This window comes from Hermetia illucens, chromosome 4 (genome assembly GCF_905115235.1).
Source record: "Hermetia illucens chromosome 4, iHerIll2.2.curated.20191125, whole genome shotgun sequence".
NCBI lineage: Eukaryota > Metazoa > Arthropoda > Insecta > Diptera > Stratiomyidae > Hermetia > Hermetia illucens.
In genome coordinates this window covers 156,384,480-156,405,842 of record NC_051852.1, presented here as the reverse complement: position 1 = coordinate 156,405,842, position 21,363 = coordinate 156,384,480, and the positions used below count along the sequence as shown (strand labels likewise).

Below are 21,363 nucleotides of genomic sequence, written 5' to 3'. Positions count from 1 at the left end.
ATTATGTATGAACGAATATTGACTTAAGACGATGAGTGATTTATTGCTAGACCGTATAATTCGTACATTATTAGCTTAGGACATCGTTTGGCATGGTACTAGCACCCTCCTTTAAGAGAAAGGTATGGACATAGTGAAGGAGTGCATGTAAAGGAATGCAGAGGGTGGTAGATGTTTCCGACCGAACTTATAGAGTAAATAAGGAAACGAAGAAAAAGGGTAATGATAACCTGAGAATTAGCAACGGTTATAATTGAATAGATACAAAAAATAAGCAGCTTTAAGGGAAAAAGTAAAGAATTGTCGGGTCTTTGTGTTACGTATGAAGAAATATCATATGACAATCGGTTACATCTTTTTTAGAAAGATACACATATAAAAAGCAATGTGTGTATATTTGCAACAACCAGGAACAAATTCTTTTACGAAGGGCGAAACAAGACTAATAAATCCTTTTTGAGGTCTAGAAGTAGACAGGCTGGAAGAAGAATTTTTTACTCAAAGTATTTAAATTGCTCAGTTCTGTCAATGGCAGTAACCGGCGCAGAACTGAACGATTTAAATACCTCGGGTCAACACTATCAGCCAATGGAGAACTGCGTTGTGAAATTGGTTCACGCATTAACGCAACCTGGATGAAGTGGTGTGCCACAACTGCTGTTCTTTGTGATCGACGTATCAGCGAACGTCTCAAATCTAAAATTTTCCGCAATGTCGTCCGTCTGCCGTTCTCTATAGTTCTGAGTGTTGGCCGACTATAAAAGACAATGAACGGCGTCTTGCTGTAATGGGGACGATGACGTTGAATTGGACTAGTTGCGTGACACGTTTTGATCACATCCGAAATGAGGATACCCGGTATCGACATGTGGTTGCACCGATCGTGGAGAAACTCCGAGGAAGGCGTCTTCGATGGTATGGTCACCTAGTTCGCGCTAACGAGAATTCACTTACCAAGATTGCTCTGAACATCGAAGCCGATGGCAAGCGACCAAAAGGCCCGCCGAAATAATGGTGGCTTAATACGTTGGATAGGGATTTAAAGGCCCCGCGATTACATCCTGATCAGGTATTTAATAAAATAAAAAGGCGAAACCAATCACAACGAGCCAAACTTGCTTGTGAACGGGACAAAGGTTGAAGAAAAAGAAGAATGTGTGAGGAGCGACGAGTGCACGCCAGCTCCGTGTCACATAGTTAAAAAGATATCGGAATGGGGTATATTTTGAGGCCTAGATTTCATCCAAGTGCACCACTATGATTTTTTTTCGAATTTTTGGGTTGGGTAATTTTCGAAAATGAGTCCTCTTTCACTTTGAGTGTGTACATTTTGACTCCTTACTCGCGCACTTTCCAATTCATATCAAAACTAATATCAAACTCGGAAAGTACTAACTGAGACCTTTCATGTGATATCCCAGATGACTATATTGGATGAAAAAGAAATTTACATCTCTCTTTACATGTATGGGGAGCCCCCCCTTAAACTGTAAGTAAATTTATACCACTCACTGTATGCCTATTCATAGTTCCCATATCTCCACCAAATTTCATTGGGATCGGTTTAGCCGTTTTAGAGAAAAGTGCGTATGACAAACAGACAGGCAAACAAGTAGACAGATAGACAGGCAGTGAATTGATTTTAATAAGGTTCTGTTTTACACAAAACCTTAGAAGGGAAAAAAAAGATGCAACGTTTATAGGGCGACTCGTTGGCATCTTCTATTTTATTATTTGACAATTCTAGCTTCAACTATTGCAACTTTAAAAATGAGAAGCCACGGGAGACACCAAATTTGGTCACAGGACCATCAAAACTAGGAACAAGTTTATGATAAGACCTCAAGACTTTTCGGGTATCAAAAGACATCACAACCGGTGCTCAGTCTACATATATCTGCCGTACTCAAACGTTTTAGACGTCCCGATCTCTGCCAAGGTCCTGACATACTTCAAGACTCCGAAGGTAGGGTCCGCCATGTATCGTTTACCATAGATATTGCCGTGATTGATATAATCACGGATAAGGTATTCCATGTCCATTCAGGTCAATTGACGGTTCATCATAAACTGTTCAACCTGATTTCATCCATAGCTATAAAGGGACGATTGCATACAGATTTTGGAGAACAAAATTAAAGGTAAGGATCGCCACTAGAGCAAATCGGGGTGCTAGTTTCTTTTAAATGTAGCTAATATGATAAAGTGAAGGAGATGGCCCTGATTTTGTCTGCAGTTACCAGGCTTCCGCAAGCTTCAGATGATTATATCTCAGAAGACCATTTTCAACATGAAATATCTGCCCTTGCTCCCAACCGTGCTCAAATCTACCAAAGACTCCCAGCTAATATAATAGATTTTGTAAAAAAAATTATCTCGTCCTGGTACAAAATTTAGATTCTAGACACAACCCAGACGGACATTTTTATTTTTCGCGAGGTACTTTATATAATACTGTATTACGTGCAAGCCATTTATGGGGACACTATTGGGGAATGGCGGTTTTCAGAAGTTTAAATAACTGAGGATGTCAACATAGTGAAAATTAATGCTGTCGAATGCTATGCCGAAATCTCTATAAGGGAGATTAATGGAAGGATGCTGGTCATCCAAGTAATAAATAGGTATCGGGGTAGGAGTGTTCAGGGAAAACTAAAGTGAAACTTTTCCAAGCATTAATGACCAACTTATTCCCCTCCAATGAGACAGAGTTCCGAGGTTTGATTGTAGGTGATTAAGTTCTGCAGACGAGTCAATAGAAAATAATTTCAAATCGTCTGCACACAAAGGATAAGGTCAAGTAAATAAGGAAAAAAGATCATTCATAAAGAAAGAGTTTTTAAATGGACCAAGGATGGAACTCTGTGGTACACCAGATGCGGAAGGCCTTGTGATATGGCACAACTGCTGAAGGAGATCCTATAAGCTCTACAGCATATGTAAACCTCAAACAGGAGAGAAGAAATAGTGGCCAAATGAACTGGGCCTCTTGGGAAGCAGGGTATGGTCCACGGACTCAAAAGCTTTGGAGCAGTCATTGTTTACATTTTTTCAAAAAAATATTAGGAAAACCGTGAGAACCGCAATCGCCATTAATATTAAGACTGTCTATAAAAAAAGTCGATAATGGGAGGGGTCAGAAGAGAAGTGGAAGAGCCATAGGATGAAAGAATATCGGATTTATCGCGGGTGGAAAAAAAGATGAGCTAGATGTAAACATTTATGAGAAGCTCACATGCCGAATTAGGGGAGAACGAAATCTAATCATCGAATTTTATAGTGGCATGGGGCCAGAAGTGCTTAAATCCATGTCGTTCGTGAATGCTTTCAATATTCAATGGGTATACGGAATAAGCGTTATTGAAAGCTAAAGGATCAACTTCATTGACTGTGCGCCGAGATTTTAGCCGAGATTGGTATTTCGGCCGTAAAGCATCACGAGTTTGTGAAGTAAAAGCTATAGAAGAACTGTTGTCGAATGACTGAGCTATTGCCGCAAAAGTATCACCGGCTCGATGTGTGGCAGGTGAGGAATTACATTAGAAAGTGGAGCCCCACTCCAGGTATCACGCGGCTCTGCAGAAATACAACAGGTATATCCATGCGATTTACATGGACCGATTTTTGCTATCCTCATGTTTCTTAGGATAGCGAATAAACCAAAGGAATGGATTTGATTTTGGATTTGTATTCATGGAAACCAATGCGATCAAGCTTCCCTATATATTTTTAAAATTTTCGTGGAGCTTGGTCAGATTGAAATTATATAAGCACACAATTTTTCAATTGGCTAGTCTTGCACAGCATCCTTTAGTCCGTCAGGAAATAGATTTCAGTTAAATTTTCAGGCAGACTAAGGAATGTTATGCAAGACTAACGAAGGTGAGCCCCGTTCCTAGACAGCTTTAGGGTCTAAATATGAAATTTACTTTTTAAAACAAATAAAAAAGATGCATTTTAACAAATATGCAAGGAATAGGGAGACTGATATAGATAATGAGCCGGTGAACAGCGGGCACACGTCGAAGCTTCCTAGTAAGGCAGCGAGGCGACATTTACAGGTAGTGATAGATACCACCGAACTAATCTCATGAGGAGATAGACAATTCCGGTAAAATAAACAGAATTTTTAAGGCTAACCACATCAAATAGGCTCACTAGGAGTTAATCTGGGAAAGCCAATCAACAGCGGATACTCATCTAAGCTTCCTAGTGACGCAGCGTGGCAACATTTATAGGTAATTTTGGCGGATGGTAACTCCACTAGTTGCGAACTGTTTGTCGGAGTTATGGGACAAAACTGGCTGAAATCGATACCGAATAACTCGTTGGCAATGGGTGGAATATAGGGGCTCAGATGCAGTCTGTGAATACTGCTCAGTTCATATGCCGCTTAAGTCAGCAACGCCTGAGTGAGCATAAAGTTTAAATTAATTCCATGCCAAGAAATTGTTTGGAGACATGTCTGCGCCCTAAAACGCTGCGATCCTAATGGATGAAAAGACGGTCTTAATGAAGAGGAATGTTCCAAAAAGTACCTCGTATTTGCTCAACCCTTCAGGAGTGAAGAGGCGTGGAAATGACAACCATATAACCCGCTTTGGGGTTAGGCTCGGAAAGCTTGAAGTCTTATTTTCGGAACAGAATAATGACAAATACAGTTCGGACCGTTAATGAAGTATCAGAAAATGTAAAAATTGAGGTTTTGATGATGACATTTGCCCTTACGTAGCCAGGCATTGCTGTGGGCAAAGCGAATTAATTTACAGTACCCTAAGTTGCTAATCTGTTCCTTTCCTCAGGGAGGAAAACATGACTGTTATATTAATAACGGGGCCTTGGATTGAACATGTTTTGATTAAAATATTGTTCCGAGATAATAGTGCAATTAAATTTACAACCTAAAAGTCATTGGTTGTATCATCTCCAGGAAGAGCTTAACTTAATTTAGGTTTCAGCAAACTAGAGTCGATTAGAGCGGAGAACTTGTATGTCTCATTAGTTCACACGGCTAACGACCGATCGTTACCGCTACAGGAGTTACAAATTCAACGACAATCAGCACGATGTGAGTTTCCATTTGATTTTATTATTAGTACTATTAGTACAGACTTAATAAAGGCAGTGAACCAGCTTTCTACATTTACAATTGAGAAATGTTTGATGGCTAGAAGGCGGCCCTTTATATTTGACCATAGCATTTTCATGGTAGAGAACTCGACAGCATCCAACAGCGGTCATTCCCATAATTGAGTACTAGCAGATGGATAGCATGGTGCAGTCTCATCAAATATTCAGAGATACTAAACGGATCGACTGAAGGTAGTTTGGCCGGATTATTAGTGTGGAAAGAAAACTGCACCGAATCTGCCCATTAAAATAAAAAAAACAATTATTTGATTTAAGATTTTCAGAAGTGAACTTTCATGAATTTTTAATGGTAGCTTTTGCACTATAGACGAATTGGATTCAAAGATTGAGGAGTTAGAAAAGGCCATGGAAAACCCCTTCTTCCCCCGTCTTCAATATCTGTGGCAAGGATAAAAACTAGCAGCAATGAATTGGATCTCTGTTGGTATACAAGAGGACCATCTGGACTACCTGGACCGACCAATTACACGAAATGGTTCATCAAATAATGCTCAAGGTGTGGGACAGCGAAACAATGCCTGACGACTGGGAAAGAGGCATTATCTATCTCATACGTAAAAAGGGAGATCTCACACAGTGCAGCAATTATAGAGGTATCACGTTGCTGAGTTCCATCTATAAGACATTCTCTGCTATCTTGCTAGGCCAGATAGCCCCATACGCCCAGAACATCATTGGCCCATACCAAACAGGCTTCACTCCAGACAAATAAGCAACATATCAGGTTTTCTTTGGGCGGCAAGCGATGGAAAAACTGTTGGAATATTAACATCAGTTGCAGCATTTTTTCATAGACTTTAAAGCCGCCTGTGACAGCAATTTTTTTTTTTTTTGGGAGTAGGGTAGGTGAATGCGTTTACGCACAGAGTGTTGGACTCCCGCAACAGCACGCTGGCGGACTACCAACTAAACACCTCCCTGTCATCAGGGCCTATGGCAGCATAACCAGAGTAAAGCTGTACATGGCCATGAAAGAATTCAGTATCCCGACGAAATTGACTACTCAGACCCTGATCAATGTGCGAGGCCAGATAAAAGCAGCAGGATCACTCTCAAGACAATTCAACACCAACAACGGTCTACGACAAGGGGATGCGCTATCATGGATCCTCTTCAATCTGGCCCTGAAGAAAGTGATTTGTAATATTGCGGTAAATGCGGGGGGGGGGGGTACGATGCTCTTTAAATCCACGCAACTACCTACCTATGCTGACTATATCGACATCATAGGGAGAACGACCCGAGATGTAAAAACGGCCTTCATCCAGATCGAACAGGCGGCGCGTGATCTTGTTCTGCACATCAATGATGCTAAGACAAAATATATGGTGGTAACGATAGCACCGAAAACCAACCAACCAACAACATCAAACTGCACTGGTCAAATCGGAAGAATAAAGATAGGAGACTACAACTTTGAGATCGTTGATAATTTCTCCTATTTAGGGTCGAAAATCACAACCGATAACAGCTATGACGATGAAATCCACGCCTGGTTGTTGGCTGCTAATAGAACCTTTTTTAGTTTACAAAAACTGTTCCGCTCGAAACGTCTCACCATAGGGTCAAAGCTCTTGCTGTACAAGCCAATGATCTTATCAGTCCTCATGTATTCCTTGAAGATCTGGGTTCTTAGCAAGAAAAATTGCGAATTCTTGGCCGCGTTCAAGAGAAGAATGCTCCTGCTGAGGATGGACGATTCCATAACCAACATAACGTCGAAATCTAAGGGCGATACCGTGACCGTCTAGTGGTGGATAAAACTCGGTTCAAAAGATTGCGATGGGGTAGGTCACCTAATCCGTATGGATGAAGATGATCCTGTTCAATATGTGTATAAGGCAATATTTATGGTAGAAAAAGAGGAAGAGGCAGACCCTACCTGAGATGGCACGATGACGTCGGCCAGGACGCCAGACAGCTTTTAGGGATATCGAATTGGTGAACCTCGGCGAAAGAGTTCCTTAATAAGGCAGGCCTAGGTCGGATACCGGTTGTTGCACCGTTGATGATGATGACAGTTTTGAGTTTTTCTTCAACTCGTGGCATTAGTATATGTAATGTAAAGGTTGTCTATTGCGCAGTAAAGCGTGTCCGCATAGTCTTAGTTTTCAGTTTAATAGCTTCAGTTTCATTGTCACATCCAATGTTATGAAAGTGATAAGCTTAAAGAAGCGGGACGATACATAGACGAACATAAACGAACATAAACATCCATGACAAACCAGAACTCGAACCCAGAGCAACGAAATCAGGAGGCTGGCGCTCAACTATCTCGGCCATTGTATCGTTAACGTAACGACTCCTCAATTGAAGTTGAGATGATAGACTAATCGTTTTTCGAAAAGGTATTGGATAGCAGGGTCATCATCTAATCATCTATTCCAAATAGGGACGGTGAAATCTGAAGAATTAATCACTTCCTTCGAAAATTCATATTTCGACGAAGGTTTCGGAACTATTTCTTTCAATTTCACAGTCAGAAAATTTCAGAGAGGAACAACATAGTTGCTCCTAAACATTTCACAAAACCAAATAAACGACATGTCCGGATCGTTGGTGGTTAGGGCACTAAGCTATTCCAGGGTAAAGTCGCGTTTGAAATCTTCCTAATGGCAGAAGGATATCATAGGCTGAACATTATACGTCAGTCGAGCCAGCTGTGAATGAGATCTTTATTTAAATCAGGATAATAGTTCCGGGAGAGCGCAATGCTGACCACGTTGCCCTTGGCACAACATTATGACTTCAAAACGAAGGGCTCTCACGCAGATGAAGGCCCACATTTAAATTGAACTGTTGCGCTATAAAGAAAGGAAATAAACAGCTGGACATATGTAAATACATCAAAGCCACAATGGGTCATACCCTTTTTCACCATTCGATATTCAACTACGTGTCCTGTTTATTAAAAATTTAAGGTAAGGCCACTTTGGGTTGGATAACTCCAAAGAAATACTTTAAATTCACCAGAACGTTACCGGAATTTTCAAAACATTTCGAACCATTTGAATAACATTATGTTTAGCACACAACCCTCCTAATGTTTGAAGCGATGCATACTGGATAGATAAAACTTCATATCTAATTGTATATTAGATAGATATATAGATATCGCGTAACAAGTTGCTGTTAGGTGAGTATCTTTTCGTTCCGAGTATAAGGAGCAAAGTTACTATTTCTCTAGTCTATGAGGCCCTTGTACATATTTTGAAGAATTCGAGAGAAGCCATCGTAGACATTGTTGCGCTTTTTAATGAAGAACACCCTTCCCCAGTTCTGGTTCCGGTTAGTGAGTTTCATTTCGCCCTCATATAAAGCATAATTAACGTGCGTTTCATGGTTCCATTTCTAATGTCACCATGTGCTCTCAAACGGACCCGCATTATTTCTAATTTTGGGTCATTCTTTGCTACATACCAGTAACGAACCATTATTTGAATTCAAATTTCAATAGAATAATTACCTGCAATTTCGTTAAATCTCTTCAATTTGGCTTTTGAAAACGACATTTTGAGTGAAATTTTTGGGATGAATAACAAACAAATTAAAATATAACTTTCACTTTCACAGATTTTAAAGTTCAAAAAATATAAAATAAATAAATAACGTCAAAATAAAACTCAAAAGTCCTTTTTGCAATTTCTACGTTGATCAACACTTGTACATAATGAAAATTTGGTCAACAAATGCTATTAACACCCCCGAAAACAATCAAAAACACACAAAAAATTAATATGAATAAGATAAAAGATTTTATTTAAAATATTATAACGGAAAAATAATCTACGCGGGCACTCCATACAAAGGTTCCCTGGAATCCCCTAATGTGTCGCGCAACAAGCCCTAACCGATACTATGCCGGGAGTTTGCGTAGTTGACTTGTGAACGTCTGGGAATCATTTCGGATTTCGAGAAATAGAGCGGGGACAGGTATTCCGGTCAGGTAACTCAGTGAGGAGGGGTAGCAATCAATGCGAAGGAAGAAAAAAAAATAACCGAACTCATATGTAAGACATTTCCCTCCGTTTTCTTTGCATTACTTCTTATTGCAGGCTGAGGTCAAAACATACGCAGCGTGTGCTGCCGTAACTTTTCTCAAAGGGAGGATTGAAGAACCGTTGAAAAATTTTAATAAGGAGGGTATGCGCAGGGTTGCAGAATGAGGTCTAGGCAGCTGCAGCGTCTTATTGGTAGTTACGGATAATGTCTTCGTATTTAATTTGTTCTCTTCTTATTTTAGCGCTATTGAAGGTCCAGTTAAGTGGGTTAGTTTGAGACAAGGATATAAGAGACAGACAAAGAGAATACGAGGAAAGGTTTCTTAGGAAGGATCAGCTGTTTTAAGTCCTTATTGAGAATGTCCTATAGAGTCGGATATGTATATGAGATTTGGCATAGGTTCAATCTGGTTTGAGGACATTGTTTTTTCATTTTTTCGTAGATTGTATTCGTCCTAAAAAATATATATGAAGTTTAGATTAAGGCAAGGACAAAACAACCCTTTGATTCAATAGTGAGAGCGGGAAACATGAGGTCCGAAGTAAAAAGTAGTTTTTGAAGGTATTGTTGTAGTGATTGGAGAAATACCAAAGTGCATAAGTAGCAATATAATATTCCTCCGTATTTCAGGATGCAATATATGTATATACATATGTAAGGCGATCCCTTATTTACTTGGAAAAACGAGAGGATTTATTTAGTATCCTTGGGGAGTGCACTGCGTACTTTTGATTTTAGTAATCCGGAAATCCAGTTACTTGAATATAGTATTTCTACGTGCCATCGAGCACTGATTATTTCACTTTTCTGAATTTTTTTCCCGGTTTTCCAAAAAAGGGGCCAAATTTCTGTTTGCTTGGTCAAATATAATGTAGTCTTCTTTTTGATATTCCCAATGACGAATTATGTAATAAAGAATTTGAAACATGAGTTGTCTTGGGAATCAAATGAATGTCTCCACCGACTTATTAGTCGCTGATGAATATACAGAGGAAAAAGTTTAATGAATGTGGCCTGGTATTTCTTTGGGTTTCGTAATGAACTAAGATGCTGGAAATTCTCATTCTCTCTCGGTTGACTGATGTAAATCATTGAGGGCAGATTTTCAAACGTGCTAGTTTATTACAAATGGCGCCCAACGTAAGATATGATAAATACTCAAATCACGGAAGTGGAGATACGCTCAACTAATAACGTGGTATCAGGTTAATAGCAAGAGGAGAAACGTTATAGTTGCCCCTGCTTACTTACCCTACGATTTTTCGATTATGCAGAATCAAATGATCTTGAACTCTTAATAGGTTGTGGTGCGATGTTGGGGTGGTAGTATATGCAATTCTAGAGGAGAAAATTTGCTTAATTTCAACGCTTCAGCTGATTTGATGGGGCGTAGGGCCAAGAAGAGGTGAAGTAATTGACCTAACAATCTTCATTTCAAAGTTGCTAGAGTTGATTATAGACTGGTTGTTAGATGAAGTCTCACTGTCAGATTATTGTCACTTAGAATTTAATTTAACTATGGTAGACGATCAGTCGGCAAAGCTGAAACGGAGTCCTATGAAAACGGATTGGACAAAGTTCAATGGGCTTCTTGGCAATAAAAGTTGACTAAAGGCTCCTTTGGCAATAAAAGATCAATTGAAAATTTTCAATCGCACTTTTTTAGAGTGTTTGAAGAGACTTGTCATATTACCCGAATCGTACTTGCAAAAACAACAAGAATGAAGATTGGTTAAACTTCCGGAATCCGCAGCGTGAATATTAGAGACGATCGAAGAGAAACTCTCTTCAGAACATACTGTAAGGAAGTGGAAGAAGAAGCTATGTTATGCTCCAGAGTTGAGCAGTGGGATGGAGAAAATCAGCTGTTTTTACAAACCTTTCACTATGAAAGTGTTGCATGGGGAATGCAAACACTGCAAGAGTAGTGATTACAAATGAAAGACAAGAGGTGCTATAATATCTCAAAGTAGCTGGCATAGAGCGATGCTAAAGAGAGTACAAACATTTTAGAGTAACTTCTAAAGTATATGTGATCATCACTTTCGCTAGAAGACAATAAAGACGCACCAATTAAATGAAAATCAACATGCTTACCCTCGTGAAAAACCTTGTGAGTCTGCTTTCCATTCTTTGTAAAGATAGGGGACGCAACACTGACAGGCAAGTACAGGGTGCGGGTGTTCGTCAACATTGAAGAGGCCTTTGGCTGTGCGCCTTTCTAGAAGTTTTGTGATGCCACCAGAGAGGTAGTATTAAATAAATGTATGCTATGCTAATGCGGAGATTGCTCTGTATGCAAGTTGATTGTTGCAGTATATTGATCGCCTCACTACTATGCGAACTATAATACTAATTCTGCCAATACATGCTCAAGTTTATGCTAATGACCTGGTTGTTGGTTGGTATCTCAGAATGGTGTGCAAAAATATCATTGGCGTCGTTGCTTTAATTGATAGTTGCTCCTTAGGCATGCACTTTCATTAAATCCAAATCAAACCACCATGCTATTATTTACAAAAAACAGGAAACTAAAAACGTAACCTTCCAGAGATGAGAGGTACTCTAAGAAGAAGTGAAATCTCTTGGAGTTATTCTGAACAAGAAAGTTCTTTCGAATGAACAAGTAGAAGTAAAGATGAAGCGACCTCTCATAGTTTATAGGCTGTATAGTTGGTGGTTTACCTCTACATGGGGACTTAAGGGGTCATCCCGTGTGTCGGATGCGAGGAGTCGATTTTTTGGCATCAATTAAGAAAAGGGTTTTACGAAATTTTCCAGGCTGGTATTTGTTTGCTACAATTTTTTTAATAAAATGTCAAAAATTGACGGCGTGGGTGATTTTGAGTCACTGAGCCGTGCAAAAAAAAAAAACAAAAAATGGAGTTTTAATCAGCATGAAATTCTCCTAATTCTCCTTAGCATGAAGCACAATAAAACAATTTCGTCAAAAAATAACAAAATGCCGGTGATTTTTCAAATTTTTCGGTTTTGTTAATCAAAATATTTAGAACCTCTCTCCGTGTCCGGTTCATTCTATTGCTTTGAATGTGTATAATAGCATATTAAAATTTCAAAGCGAATGGTCAATTGTTTTTTTAATCACCCACGCGAACCCAAAAAATATTTTTAATAATCCTAGTTTACAGACTGTGGTTAAGCCCGCACGCCGTTTACATTTTTTCTTTAGGATAATCACAGCGTCCTTTAGCGTAGCATCAGAAAACTCCTTTTTTGGAGATGGCTGTATAAGTTGCTCTGTATTTCAATAATAAACTACGCTATCGGGCTAGAAAAATTACGACACATGCTCAACATATTACTAAATATATGGTGAAAAATTCATATTTGTACTTTTATTCAGTTCTTCACAAAAAAATTCAAAAGAAGCGAACGAAAACGTCCTTCACACGGGATAACCCCCTTAAACTTCAGATAGTCTCTAGTACTATCATTACGTTCGGTTTTTGTCAGCCAACCAAGCCTATTTCAGCTTACAAAAACTGTTCCGCTCGAAACGTTTCACCATAGGGTCGAAGTTCTTACTGTACAAGACAATGATTCTGCCAGTCCTCATGTGTTCTCGGAGACTTGGGTTCTTCGCAAGAAGAATTGCGAACTCTTGGCCGCGTTCGAGAGAAGAATCCCCCGAAGAATTTTTGGTCCCCTACATGAGGATGGACACTTCCGTAGCCTACATAACGACGAAATCTATGAGCGATACCATGATCTTCAGGTTGTGGATAAAATCCGGCTCTTAATCCGTTTGGGTGAGAATGATTCAGCCCGGAACGTCTATAAGGGCAATATCTATGGTAGAAAAAGAAGACGAGGCAGACCATGTCTGAGATAGAAAGACGATGTAGGCCAGGACACCAGACAGCTTTTAGGGGATGTCTGGAGTTCCTTATTAAGGCAGGCCTAGACGGGATACCGGTTGTTGCGCCGTTGATGATGATGACTATCATTATGCCGATGTTCTCTTATGCATGCGTAGTGTGATGGGTTTAGGTGAAATTAAAGGGTTTTTTCACTGTGACCTAGCCGCACTGCCGAAAACCATGTGCCTGAGTATTACTGGTGCCATGAATATAACATCCAGCACTGCTCTAAATACATGATTTAATTTATAGTCCTTTACAAATTCAACTAGATCTATGAGGAAAGAGAGCAGTGGGGAAATTATTGGGGGAACTGAGTCCAGTTCTCGCAATGCCTTCTAATGCTCGGATGCCATACATATGTTTGTTAGAAGGTATGAAGTTTCAAATGTAAAGAATGCGTGCCGGGATATACTGACGTCTTCAACACCGATGGCTTAAAAACAGAACCGGATTCTCGAACATCAATCTACTTTGTCAATAAGAATGAAAAGTGGGCTTCTGTCTTCGGACAATATGCAACGGTCTCTCAGGATGGAGTGTATCCGATCCTAAGAGTCACAACCTGGGTGGTTGGCAAGCTGTACAGAGTCCGTTGAGCAGCCCTTTAATTACTTCAAAAATCGTTTATTCATGTAGAAACCGATTGAATCGTATTTCTGGTTTCAGTATGATTGCACTACTCTGGGTGAAATCTTAGGTGTTTTAGCAAAAAGGGGTTCAGTTCCCCCTACGCCCGCACCGGAACCAGCAATTGGATTATCAGTAACATTGGCTAATGTTGCTATCAAAAATTGGGGACAAGCTTCCTATAATGGCAAGCAGCAGAGCCTTAATGTTGCTAAACACACCAAACTTTTCCTATCAGAACCAAACAAACATACTGCAAAGTTTATCCTGTTCAAAAGCAGGAAATTTGCAGGAGTTTGTGGGTATTCTAACTGGCCATAATTCACTAGCTGAGCAGATGTTCAGAATAGGGATTCAAGAAGATACATGCACATCCTTTCCCTTTTCTTTGTGAGTGCTCCGCCTATAGACGCCTATAGTGTAAAGTTTTCTGGCAGGGTTATTAATAAGAAAGTTGTAGCCTCCTGATCTCTCAAACGACTGCCTTCTAGTAGTCTTTGGAAATGCACACTTTTGTGGGTATATAGGCTGGAATTTGTTCCTGTCTGAGCTCGTTGCTGATGTCGTTTCTAGCTATTCTACTGAATTTTCAGTAATTAAAATTAGCTGATTGGGTAGGATTAGTTTTGAAAGGTAAAAAGGTAATTTATCTGCTTAGGCCTTTCTCCTCATCCATTTCGTTTTTTTGGGACCAATCAAAGAAGATTGAACTTTCACGGTTATAATAACAGTATATAACTGTTGACTTTATTTATTTTCTCAAATCGTTTCGCTTCTCTTTCCTTTGAGTTTTCAGGTTAGTCTGCCAACAATATGGTTGAAACGGCTCACATGATGATCCGTAAAAAAACGCAGACTTGAAAGGAACACTTTTATAACTCTATATAACTCTAATGTTCCACCAAAAGAAGCAGGTATCATCCATTCTAACCTGGAAAATTTTGAAAATTTGGTAATTACTGGTTATGCCAGGATCTTGAAATCACCCTAGGGCAAGAAAGACCTAAAACTTTATCCTAAATGAGTGGTATATATGAGGTCTCTCAAAGCTTCTAAAAGGGTACATTGGATGAACCAAACACGATTCATCAAGCACATAAGAAAAGCTGAGATTGCAATCAGGCTACAAAATCGGCGGCGGATGGTCATCGAATAATCAAGCAGCTGGAAAAGGCAATTCAACTCAACATTTATGGATTATTAGGTCACACACTACTTTAGCTGTTTGACTAGATTTTTTGTTGAGGATGTTGGGAGTTCTGAGTCCGCACCCACTTACTTCCTCTTTTATAGTCCACGGACTCCTCCTTTTTGAGTTAAACACCCAAGTTTTCAAAAAAGAACGAAAAAGTTGACTGAAGGTTTCGTCCAGGGCAGAGGCAACTCATCAGACGCTGCCTCACCTCTGCCCTGGGAGCAGCGTCTGATGATTTGCCTCTTCCCTGGATGAAACCGTCAATCAACTTTTTCGTTCTTAACTAGATTTTTCATATGGGAACCTAAGGAAAGAACAATACATTGGTACCCCCCGCGGAAAGTATCTTATTCTCAATTTGGCTTCAGAATATTGCTCAGCAATTTCAAAGCATATCCAAGTGGAACTAGTTTTTTCCCCACCACCTCATAAACTGACATGGTGTAACCTGGTACAATGGGAATATTATTATAGGCGATGTTTAAAGGAAGTACTATTGCAGGAGAGAAAAAAGCCTTAAAAGTTTCCTGTCTGTGCGATAAAAATACACCTCCCACGTTACTTACTAGCTAGACTACACTAGTCAATTATAACATTAGAAAAAACCGCTTCTTACGAAGACAATATACAACGAAAGCACACAGCCAAACGTCCCCATAAATCACTGCTACCGTTGTCGATAATTAGCTCCTTTTCGCAACCCATGGATCCGATTCGACCGACCTTCTGCTCGTGGAACAAAATCTTATTGGCCTCGTAGCGCGTATTAGCCCTTGCTTTTAAATTTGCAGGGTCCAGTATCGTGTTCCTTGTTGGAAGCGGGTGGGTAACCTCCGCTATGAAAAATTATGGAAATTCGAAATTTTGCCCGTGATCAATGCTTGAGTCCTTCTAATTCTTCGAGTTATTTATGAGTCCCCGAGCCACCTTTTCAGTAACATCCGCAGCATGGTACGTGCCTTCGGTATCAATCCAACTTAATAAGTCCGACGGTGAACCACCAAAATCCTCGCCAAAACCTCTTCATTTTAAATTTAGCCAGAATTTAGACTTCTGTTATTTTAGTGGACATAGTATATTGTAATTTCAGTAAAGAGAGTTATTTATTAGTCAGTTGTTCAAGAAAGGAAACCAATTCGGTGTCAGTTTTTCCTTATTCTGTACTGTATTTCGGAAACCAGCTGTCCTGTGTCAGGTCAAGGTCTTTCTTCACTGGTTTCCGTTGACCTTATGTGTTGGTGGTTATTCACCTTTGCTAAACCAGCGTTTCTTAATGTGTTACATAATCCGCACGTGAGATAATCCTTCGGTTCGCCATGCCACATTCTGTTCAAAAGATCTTGCAGAATATGCTTTTCTGGGTAGTTTCTTATCTACTCTTAACGGATTGTGCCTATGTCCACAGGAGAAGTATATGCTGGTTAATCTCTAATCCCTGTTCCCTCGATTCTTGATATTATGTGCTGTTTATGAGTAAGTCAATGTTACCAATTTACCTGTTTCCTTTTTGAAGAATGTGGAATGCTGTAATCTTGAAGTTTAACGCAACTTGTTTTTATTCGCTTCACAATGGTGCCACTGTCTTGAAGTTATCTAACATATCGACCACTTATATAATTTAAATTTTGGAAGTATACCTATATTCACAAATTCATTCTCTAGGTTCTTCGTAAATATTTGACATAAAAACGACCCATCAAGATCCACCTATATATGTAAATGCCAGTATTCTGCGTAGTTCGCGCTCATTTTCAACCCGGCTGAGCTTTTACGAGTCTTAACCTACTTTTCCAGAAGGAACAGTTAAGTCCTGATGGTTTAACGTCAAGTACTAGTCGTTTAGACATAGTTTCACGGTCTTCTTAAAACACGGATTGATTTTTGTGACCACAATCAGAACCATGACATAACAGGCGAGAGCGGTACCAGTCGATACTGAGTATTACGGTAAGAATCCACAATTTGAGCTAACTCCTCGGCAAACATTTAAAAGGTGGAACTCCGGAATTTCAAATGAGCAAGTGACTGGACATGGTCCATATTTCTTCTTTCTACATCCTCCACTCAGGCACTTTGGCAATAGTTTCAGCCGACTATGCAGAGGAATGGGCTGAAGTGCCCTGTTTTGAGCGTCAGGCTCAAACTTACAGGATGGTGTTCACCTGATGAACAAAATCCTCCTAAGGTTGTTTAGGCATAGGAGTATTTGCAAGCGAAGGAACCTATGATCCTAATACTAACAAGCCCAGTGGATGTAAACCCCAAAAGATAGCAGAAATGCCACCTTTCAGGCCACACATTGGGTGCCTACTCTGTTACGATGAGATTCTAGCGTGGCACTGACACAGTCACCAAGGCTGTCAACCAAAGAAAGTCCCCTAACGTAAATTGCAAAGTTTCTTGAGGAGGTTTAGTCCCTAGAAAGGAAAACTTGAAAGAGGAAAATAAATAGGAAGGGAAACGTTCTATTTATCTGTGGCTACTTATTTACAGAATTAAACTGCGGTATTCGTATATTGACTGAAACCAGAGCTGAAGAACGCATTGCAATCTACTAGTCTTCTTGGCAAATCGTCAAATATATCGTATAATGTGGACATTCCTACAAACACGGAAATAATGCATTAAATTAATGTATCGAACCTTGATATTTGCCTATTATTATTCATCAAAAACTGAGCTGACATACAGCTATGATTCCAATCCAAAGCTTATCTTCGGAACTAGCTCAGTGTATCTCAAAACCAAAGAAAAGTATCTTTGAAGTTGTTTTTCTAACCAATTGCTCCGCGCATGGCAGCGTTCCTCTCAAAAGTACAAAACATCTCAGCTGACATGTTCTACCTACCCCGGTATACCTGACACACTGGAAATTTCTTATCAGGCTAATAAGAAAGTGCCGGTTACAACCACATATCCATAGCCAAGAAATGTATCTTTTATACCGGGATCGTCTTGGGTTCATTCTCAACCCGGAAAGGAGCGGAATTCTAGGGGTAGATTTCGGATAACAACTTTTCGTACGTGACCGAGGAAATGTTTTCCAACAGACTGGCTTACATAAACGCTTATTTATCTGAATATTTGGGGTATTATACGTTAATAGTGCGTTACGAGCAGCGTGTGTAGTAAGCTGAAAGCTCTTCTAATAGTAAGTTGGATTTAACGAAAAAATCTGTTTTCTAGATTGTTGTTTCCATAGAGAGAGAGTGAAGGGGAAACTTGGAAACACCACACACGCTCACTAGAAAATTTTCCTAAACATCTTTCCGATCTCAGATTGGGGGTACGAAAATGTTTTCTGATGTTCGAAATGCATTCCGGTCATTTCCTCGTACTCGTCTAGTCGCAAAAATTATGTAAAAGTGAGGTGCCTGTAGAAAAGATATATTTTTAAAAATTTCTTTTTATTTTTTATTTTATTAAGAAAGGAAATCGAAAACAAGTAAAGCCTTTTTCTTACACTTTTCAACAATTGTCCTTTTTAATATAATTGTCGTTAAAACTGATAAATGTTGTCGTTTATTGTTAATGATAATCGGGTGGTACTCTCGGGAGCTGTGCAAAGTGTCGGCACGGGGATGATATAATACTTGCTCGTCATGATCTGCTGAAAGGACCATGAAATCCTTGACGGAACGGAAAGACTGAGTAAAAGTTTGATGAATCGAACAATGTGGATAATTGGGTGTTACTAAAGTTTAATAAAGGACTTGTCTGTTTAATATATTAAATGAATGTGATGAAGAGTATTCAACCCCCAATCGATATATTAGTTCAGACGGTTTGATTTATTAATGGAAGTGATTGTGAGACGAGCATTATGACGAACATCAAGAGTTACATGAGGAACATATCTTTTTTTTTTAACTGAATTTGTACCGGAATCAATGGTGCTCGGCCCTTGTATAATTTTGCGGAGATTTGCGACTAGTAGCGCCGCTTTGTGAGACTTCTGTACGCATGGAGGAGGTCAAGGATTTGCCAAAAATAAATTAAAAAATTAGAAATTAGACGAGAACAAATTCGATTATATCATAACACATTGGTGCTCTTTAACAAGCAACATACTCGTACATTGTAAGCGGTGCCATCTGACCGAATGAGTCCCAACATAACCTTATACGACTAGAGAGAGAGGAGTTCCGCGCTAATCGGGAGTTGTGTTTACGTTTAAAAATAAGTTTCTAATTGCCGGCTCTGTAATTCGAGCTAAAAACACAGAATCCACCCCATACACCCTAAGAGCAGACACACATTATAATACAAAACATTAATTAACGCGATTGAAGTATCTACTTCGATGGATTTCGTACTGCAAAATTCGATTATGTAACCCTTGGCTTATATTGGCAACGAGGAGAAGTCGAAGTAGAATTTTCCACTCACTTGCTATACACCTGACTGTGGAGCAACCCCCGAAAGCTCCCCATCACTTCCCGAAGAGAAAACACCGCGAAAAGAAAAACACTCAACCACACTCCAACCTCTGCAGAAAATTGCATTAAAGGTGAATAACCTCTGAAGTCTAGAAAAAAGCTTCGCTACTCTAGGACATTTGTAAGAGAAGTGCAATAAGTTACAAACATTGATTTGCCTACCCTTTGCATGGCTCTTCCCAATGTTGTTACTACCACTAACACGGGCGCGATAACCACCCATCATAAAACAGTTTTCACCCACGTGCGCAAGCTTTCGTTGAGTTTCACGCACCTGACGAAATCTTAACGAAGAAAGCTACAACCGGCGTGCGGAGGAGACCCCCTAATGAATCATAATAGAGACTGGTCCGGCTCCAATACAGACTAGCATTTGTGGGTGGGAAAATCGTATTGGAGATTTTCTTGGCCGCTCTCTTATGCTTTTACGTGGGGATGACGACAAAAAAGGATTGTTCTGCCGCAAGCACGTGATGGCTTAGCCGGTTCGTGCGTAATTATGCAATCGTCAGAACACATTGACGGCTTAATAAATCTCACCCTCTTTGCTATGTCGAGTGCCGGAACAAGTTCCTTCCGATAGCAAGCGCTGACAATTTCCCGTCAATTTTCATTTTAATAATAAATTTTATCTTAATCGGAATAAAAAAAGCTCCAACCCTTCTCGCAAGTAAAATTCAAAAGAAGTGCTGTTCAGAAGCGCGTTACCAAACTACCGGTGCAGGCAAGCTCATTCCACGAGGTGGACTCTAGTTGTAGGTGATCACCTGGTTCGTGTTCGAAGAACGTTAGGTCGGTCATTGGATCAAGGTGCAAGGACATCTCCTACAAAGGTCGCTACTAGAAACCACCAGCGGAAGGGGTAAAAGCAGCACGAGTGACGTAAGCGGGCGCACACCCCCTAGAAGCTTGCGACAGTCCAAGGAATTTCCTAAACGTGAATCAAAATTTCATCAGTCGAATGCACCTCCGAAGCGCTTTTATTGTGGAATAGCTTTTCATCTTTCGGTTAAACGATTGCATTGCGGGAAACTGGAAGATACATTACTATCTTTTAATTATCGCAAAATCCGACCTACGCTTTTAAGCCCCGGGCAGTTGAAATGTGTGTCGTCCCTCCAATTCTTAGCGTGTAACTCGGCATCTTTCAATACTTGGTGGAAGCCTACTAGTTCTGTGGTTTTAAAACATTCAAAAGACGTTTTATACAAAATTTTAAATTTCGTGGAAACAACTGATTTTTTATCTATTTTCCTAAATCTGTTTTTTTTTCACATAATTCGCGGGTGTCCTAGAGAGTAGTTCCATATGGGCAAGAAGGGTACTAAACGAAAGACCCAATGGCGTACACTTGCAATTACGGAATGTCCTCAGCAACATTCAAAAAGTGCATTGATAAAAAAGTATTCGCTGGAGAACAACAGCAACAGTGTGAATTTAACAAACACCACCGAAACGAACAATGTCGACAAAGGTGAGTAGAATAAATGTTTAAAAGATTTTATTTATTATTTTTTAGATTATAAATTATACTTGGAAACTCTTTTTTTTATCCAAAAATCCCCTTGAATTTACTATTCTAAGATTGTGTAAATGCACATAGAGATATTTTGTAGGCCTCCCCCCTTAAAGGGTATATCCCCTAAAACTGGGGCTACCTTGAAGTGGTAGGAAGAGTATTAAGACAGAAGGGAAAGGGTACATCCTCTTCATCACTGTAAAAAATTTGCGAGGTCTCTCCGTAAATAGTTATGGCGCTTTAATAGGGGGTATTTTGTTATCTTCATGATAAAGTTTGATTTTCCAACCACACTTGCAGAAGAGGAGGGGATAACGGTGGTGTCTGGGAAGGAGGGACAGCCCCTCTGTAGCCCTATTGAATAATTATGACGATCGTTCTCCCTTAGGGGAGTCATCTTGTTTATCGGATCCGAGTAATTGCTTTTTTTTAAAGGTTTCATGCGAAACAAAACGTTATTAGAACCGATTCGATGTCTGTTTGTCCGCCTGTCTGCTTGTCTTTTTTTTGTCGATGGAAAGTAAAAAGTTTCAAAAGCTACCGCTG

General features: G+C 39.7%; 2 protein-coding genes and 1 long non-coding RNA gene across 6 annotated transcripts in view; 1 reads left to right on the top strand and 2 right to left on the bottom strand.

Moving 5' to 3' along the window:
* Positions 1-9,000, bottom strand: part of LOC119654132 (golgin subfamily A member 4) — a 30,702-nt gene extending 21,702 nt beyond the window's left edge. The window contains exon 1 of the mRNA XM_038059294.1: positions 8,618-9,000. Within this exon, the coding sequence (XP_037915222.1) occupies positions 8,618-8,663 (46 nt within the window). The 5' untranslated portion in view covers positions 8,664-9,000. The remainder of the gene's footprint in view (positions 1-8,617) is intronic.
* Positions 9,001-17,911: 8,911 nt separating this feature from the next.
* Positions 17,912-19,071, bottom strand: LOC119656136. 2 transcript variants are annotated; one of them, XR_005250002.1, is made up of 3 exons: positions 18,937-19,071; positions 18,323-18,814; positions 17,912-18,233 (listed from the first exon to the last, which is right to left on the bottom strand). It is a non-coding gene; the product is annotated as an uncharacterized LOC119656136 (long non-coding RNA). The 2 variants fall into 2 exon arrangements; XR_005250003.1 differs by having other exon boundaries at positions 18,931-19,069.
* Positions 18,064-21,363, top strand: part of LOC119656134 — a 65,769-nt gene continuing 62,469 nt past the window's right edge. Inside the window, exons 1-2 of one of the 3 annotated variants that reach the window (XM_038062468.1) lie at positions 18,064-18,224; positions 20,594-20,772. In XM_038062468.1, coding sequence (XP_037918396.1) covers positions 20,607-20,772 — 166 coding nt within the window. In that variant the 5' untranslated portion in view covers positions 18,064-18,224; positions 20,594-20,606. Of the gene's footprint in view, positions 18,305-19,230; positions 19,370-20,593; positions 20,773-21,363 lie in introns of those variants that run through there. The other 2 variants (XM_038062467.1, XM_038062466.1) reach the window with 2 other exon arrangements.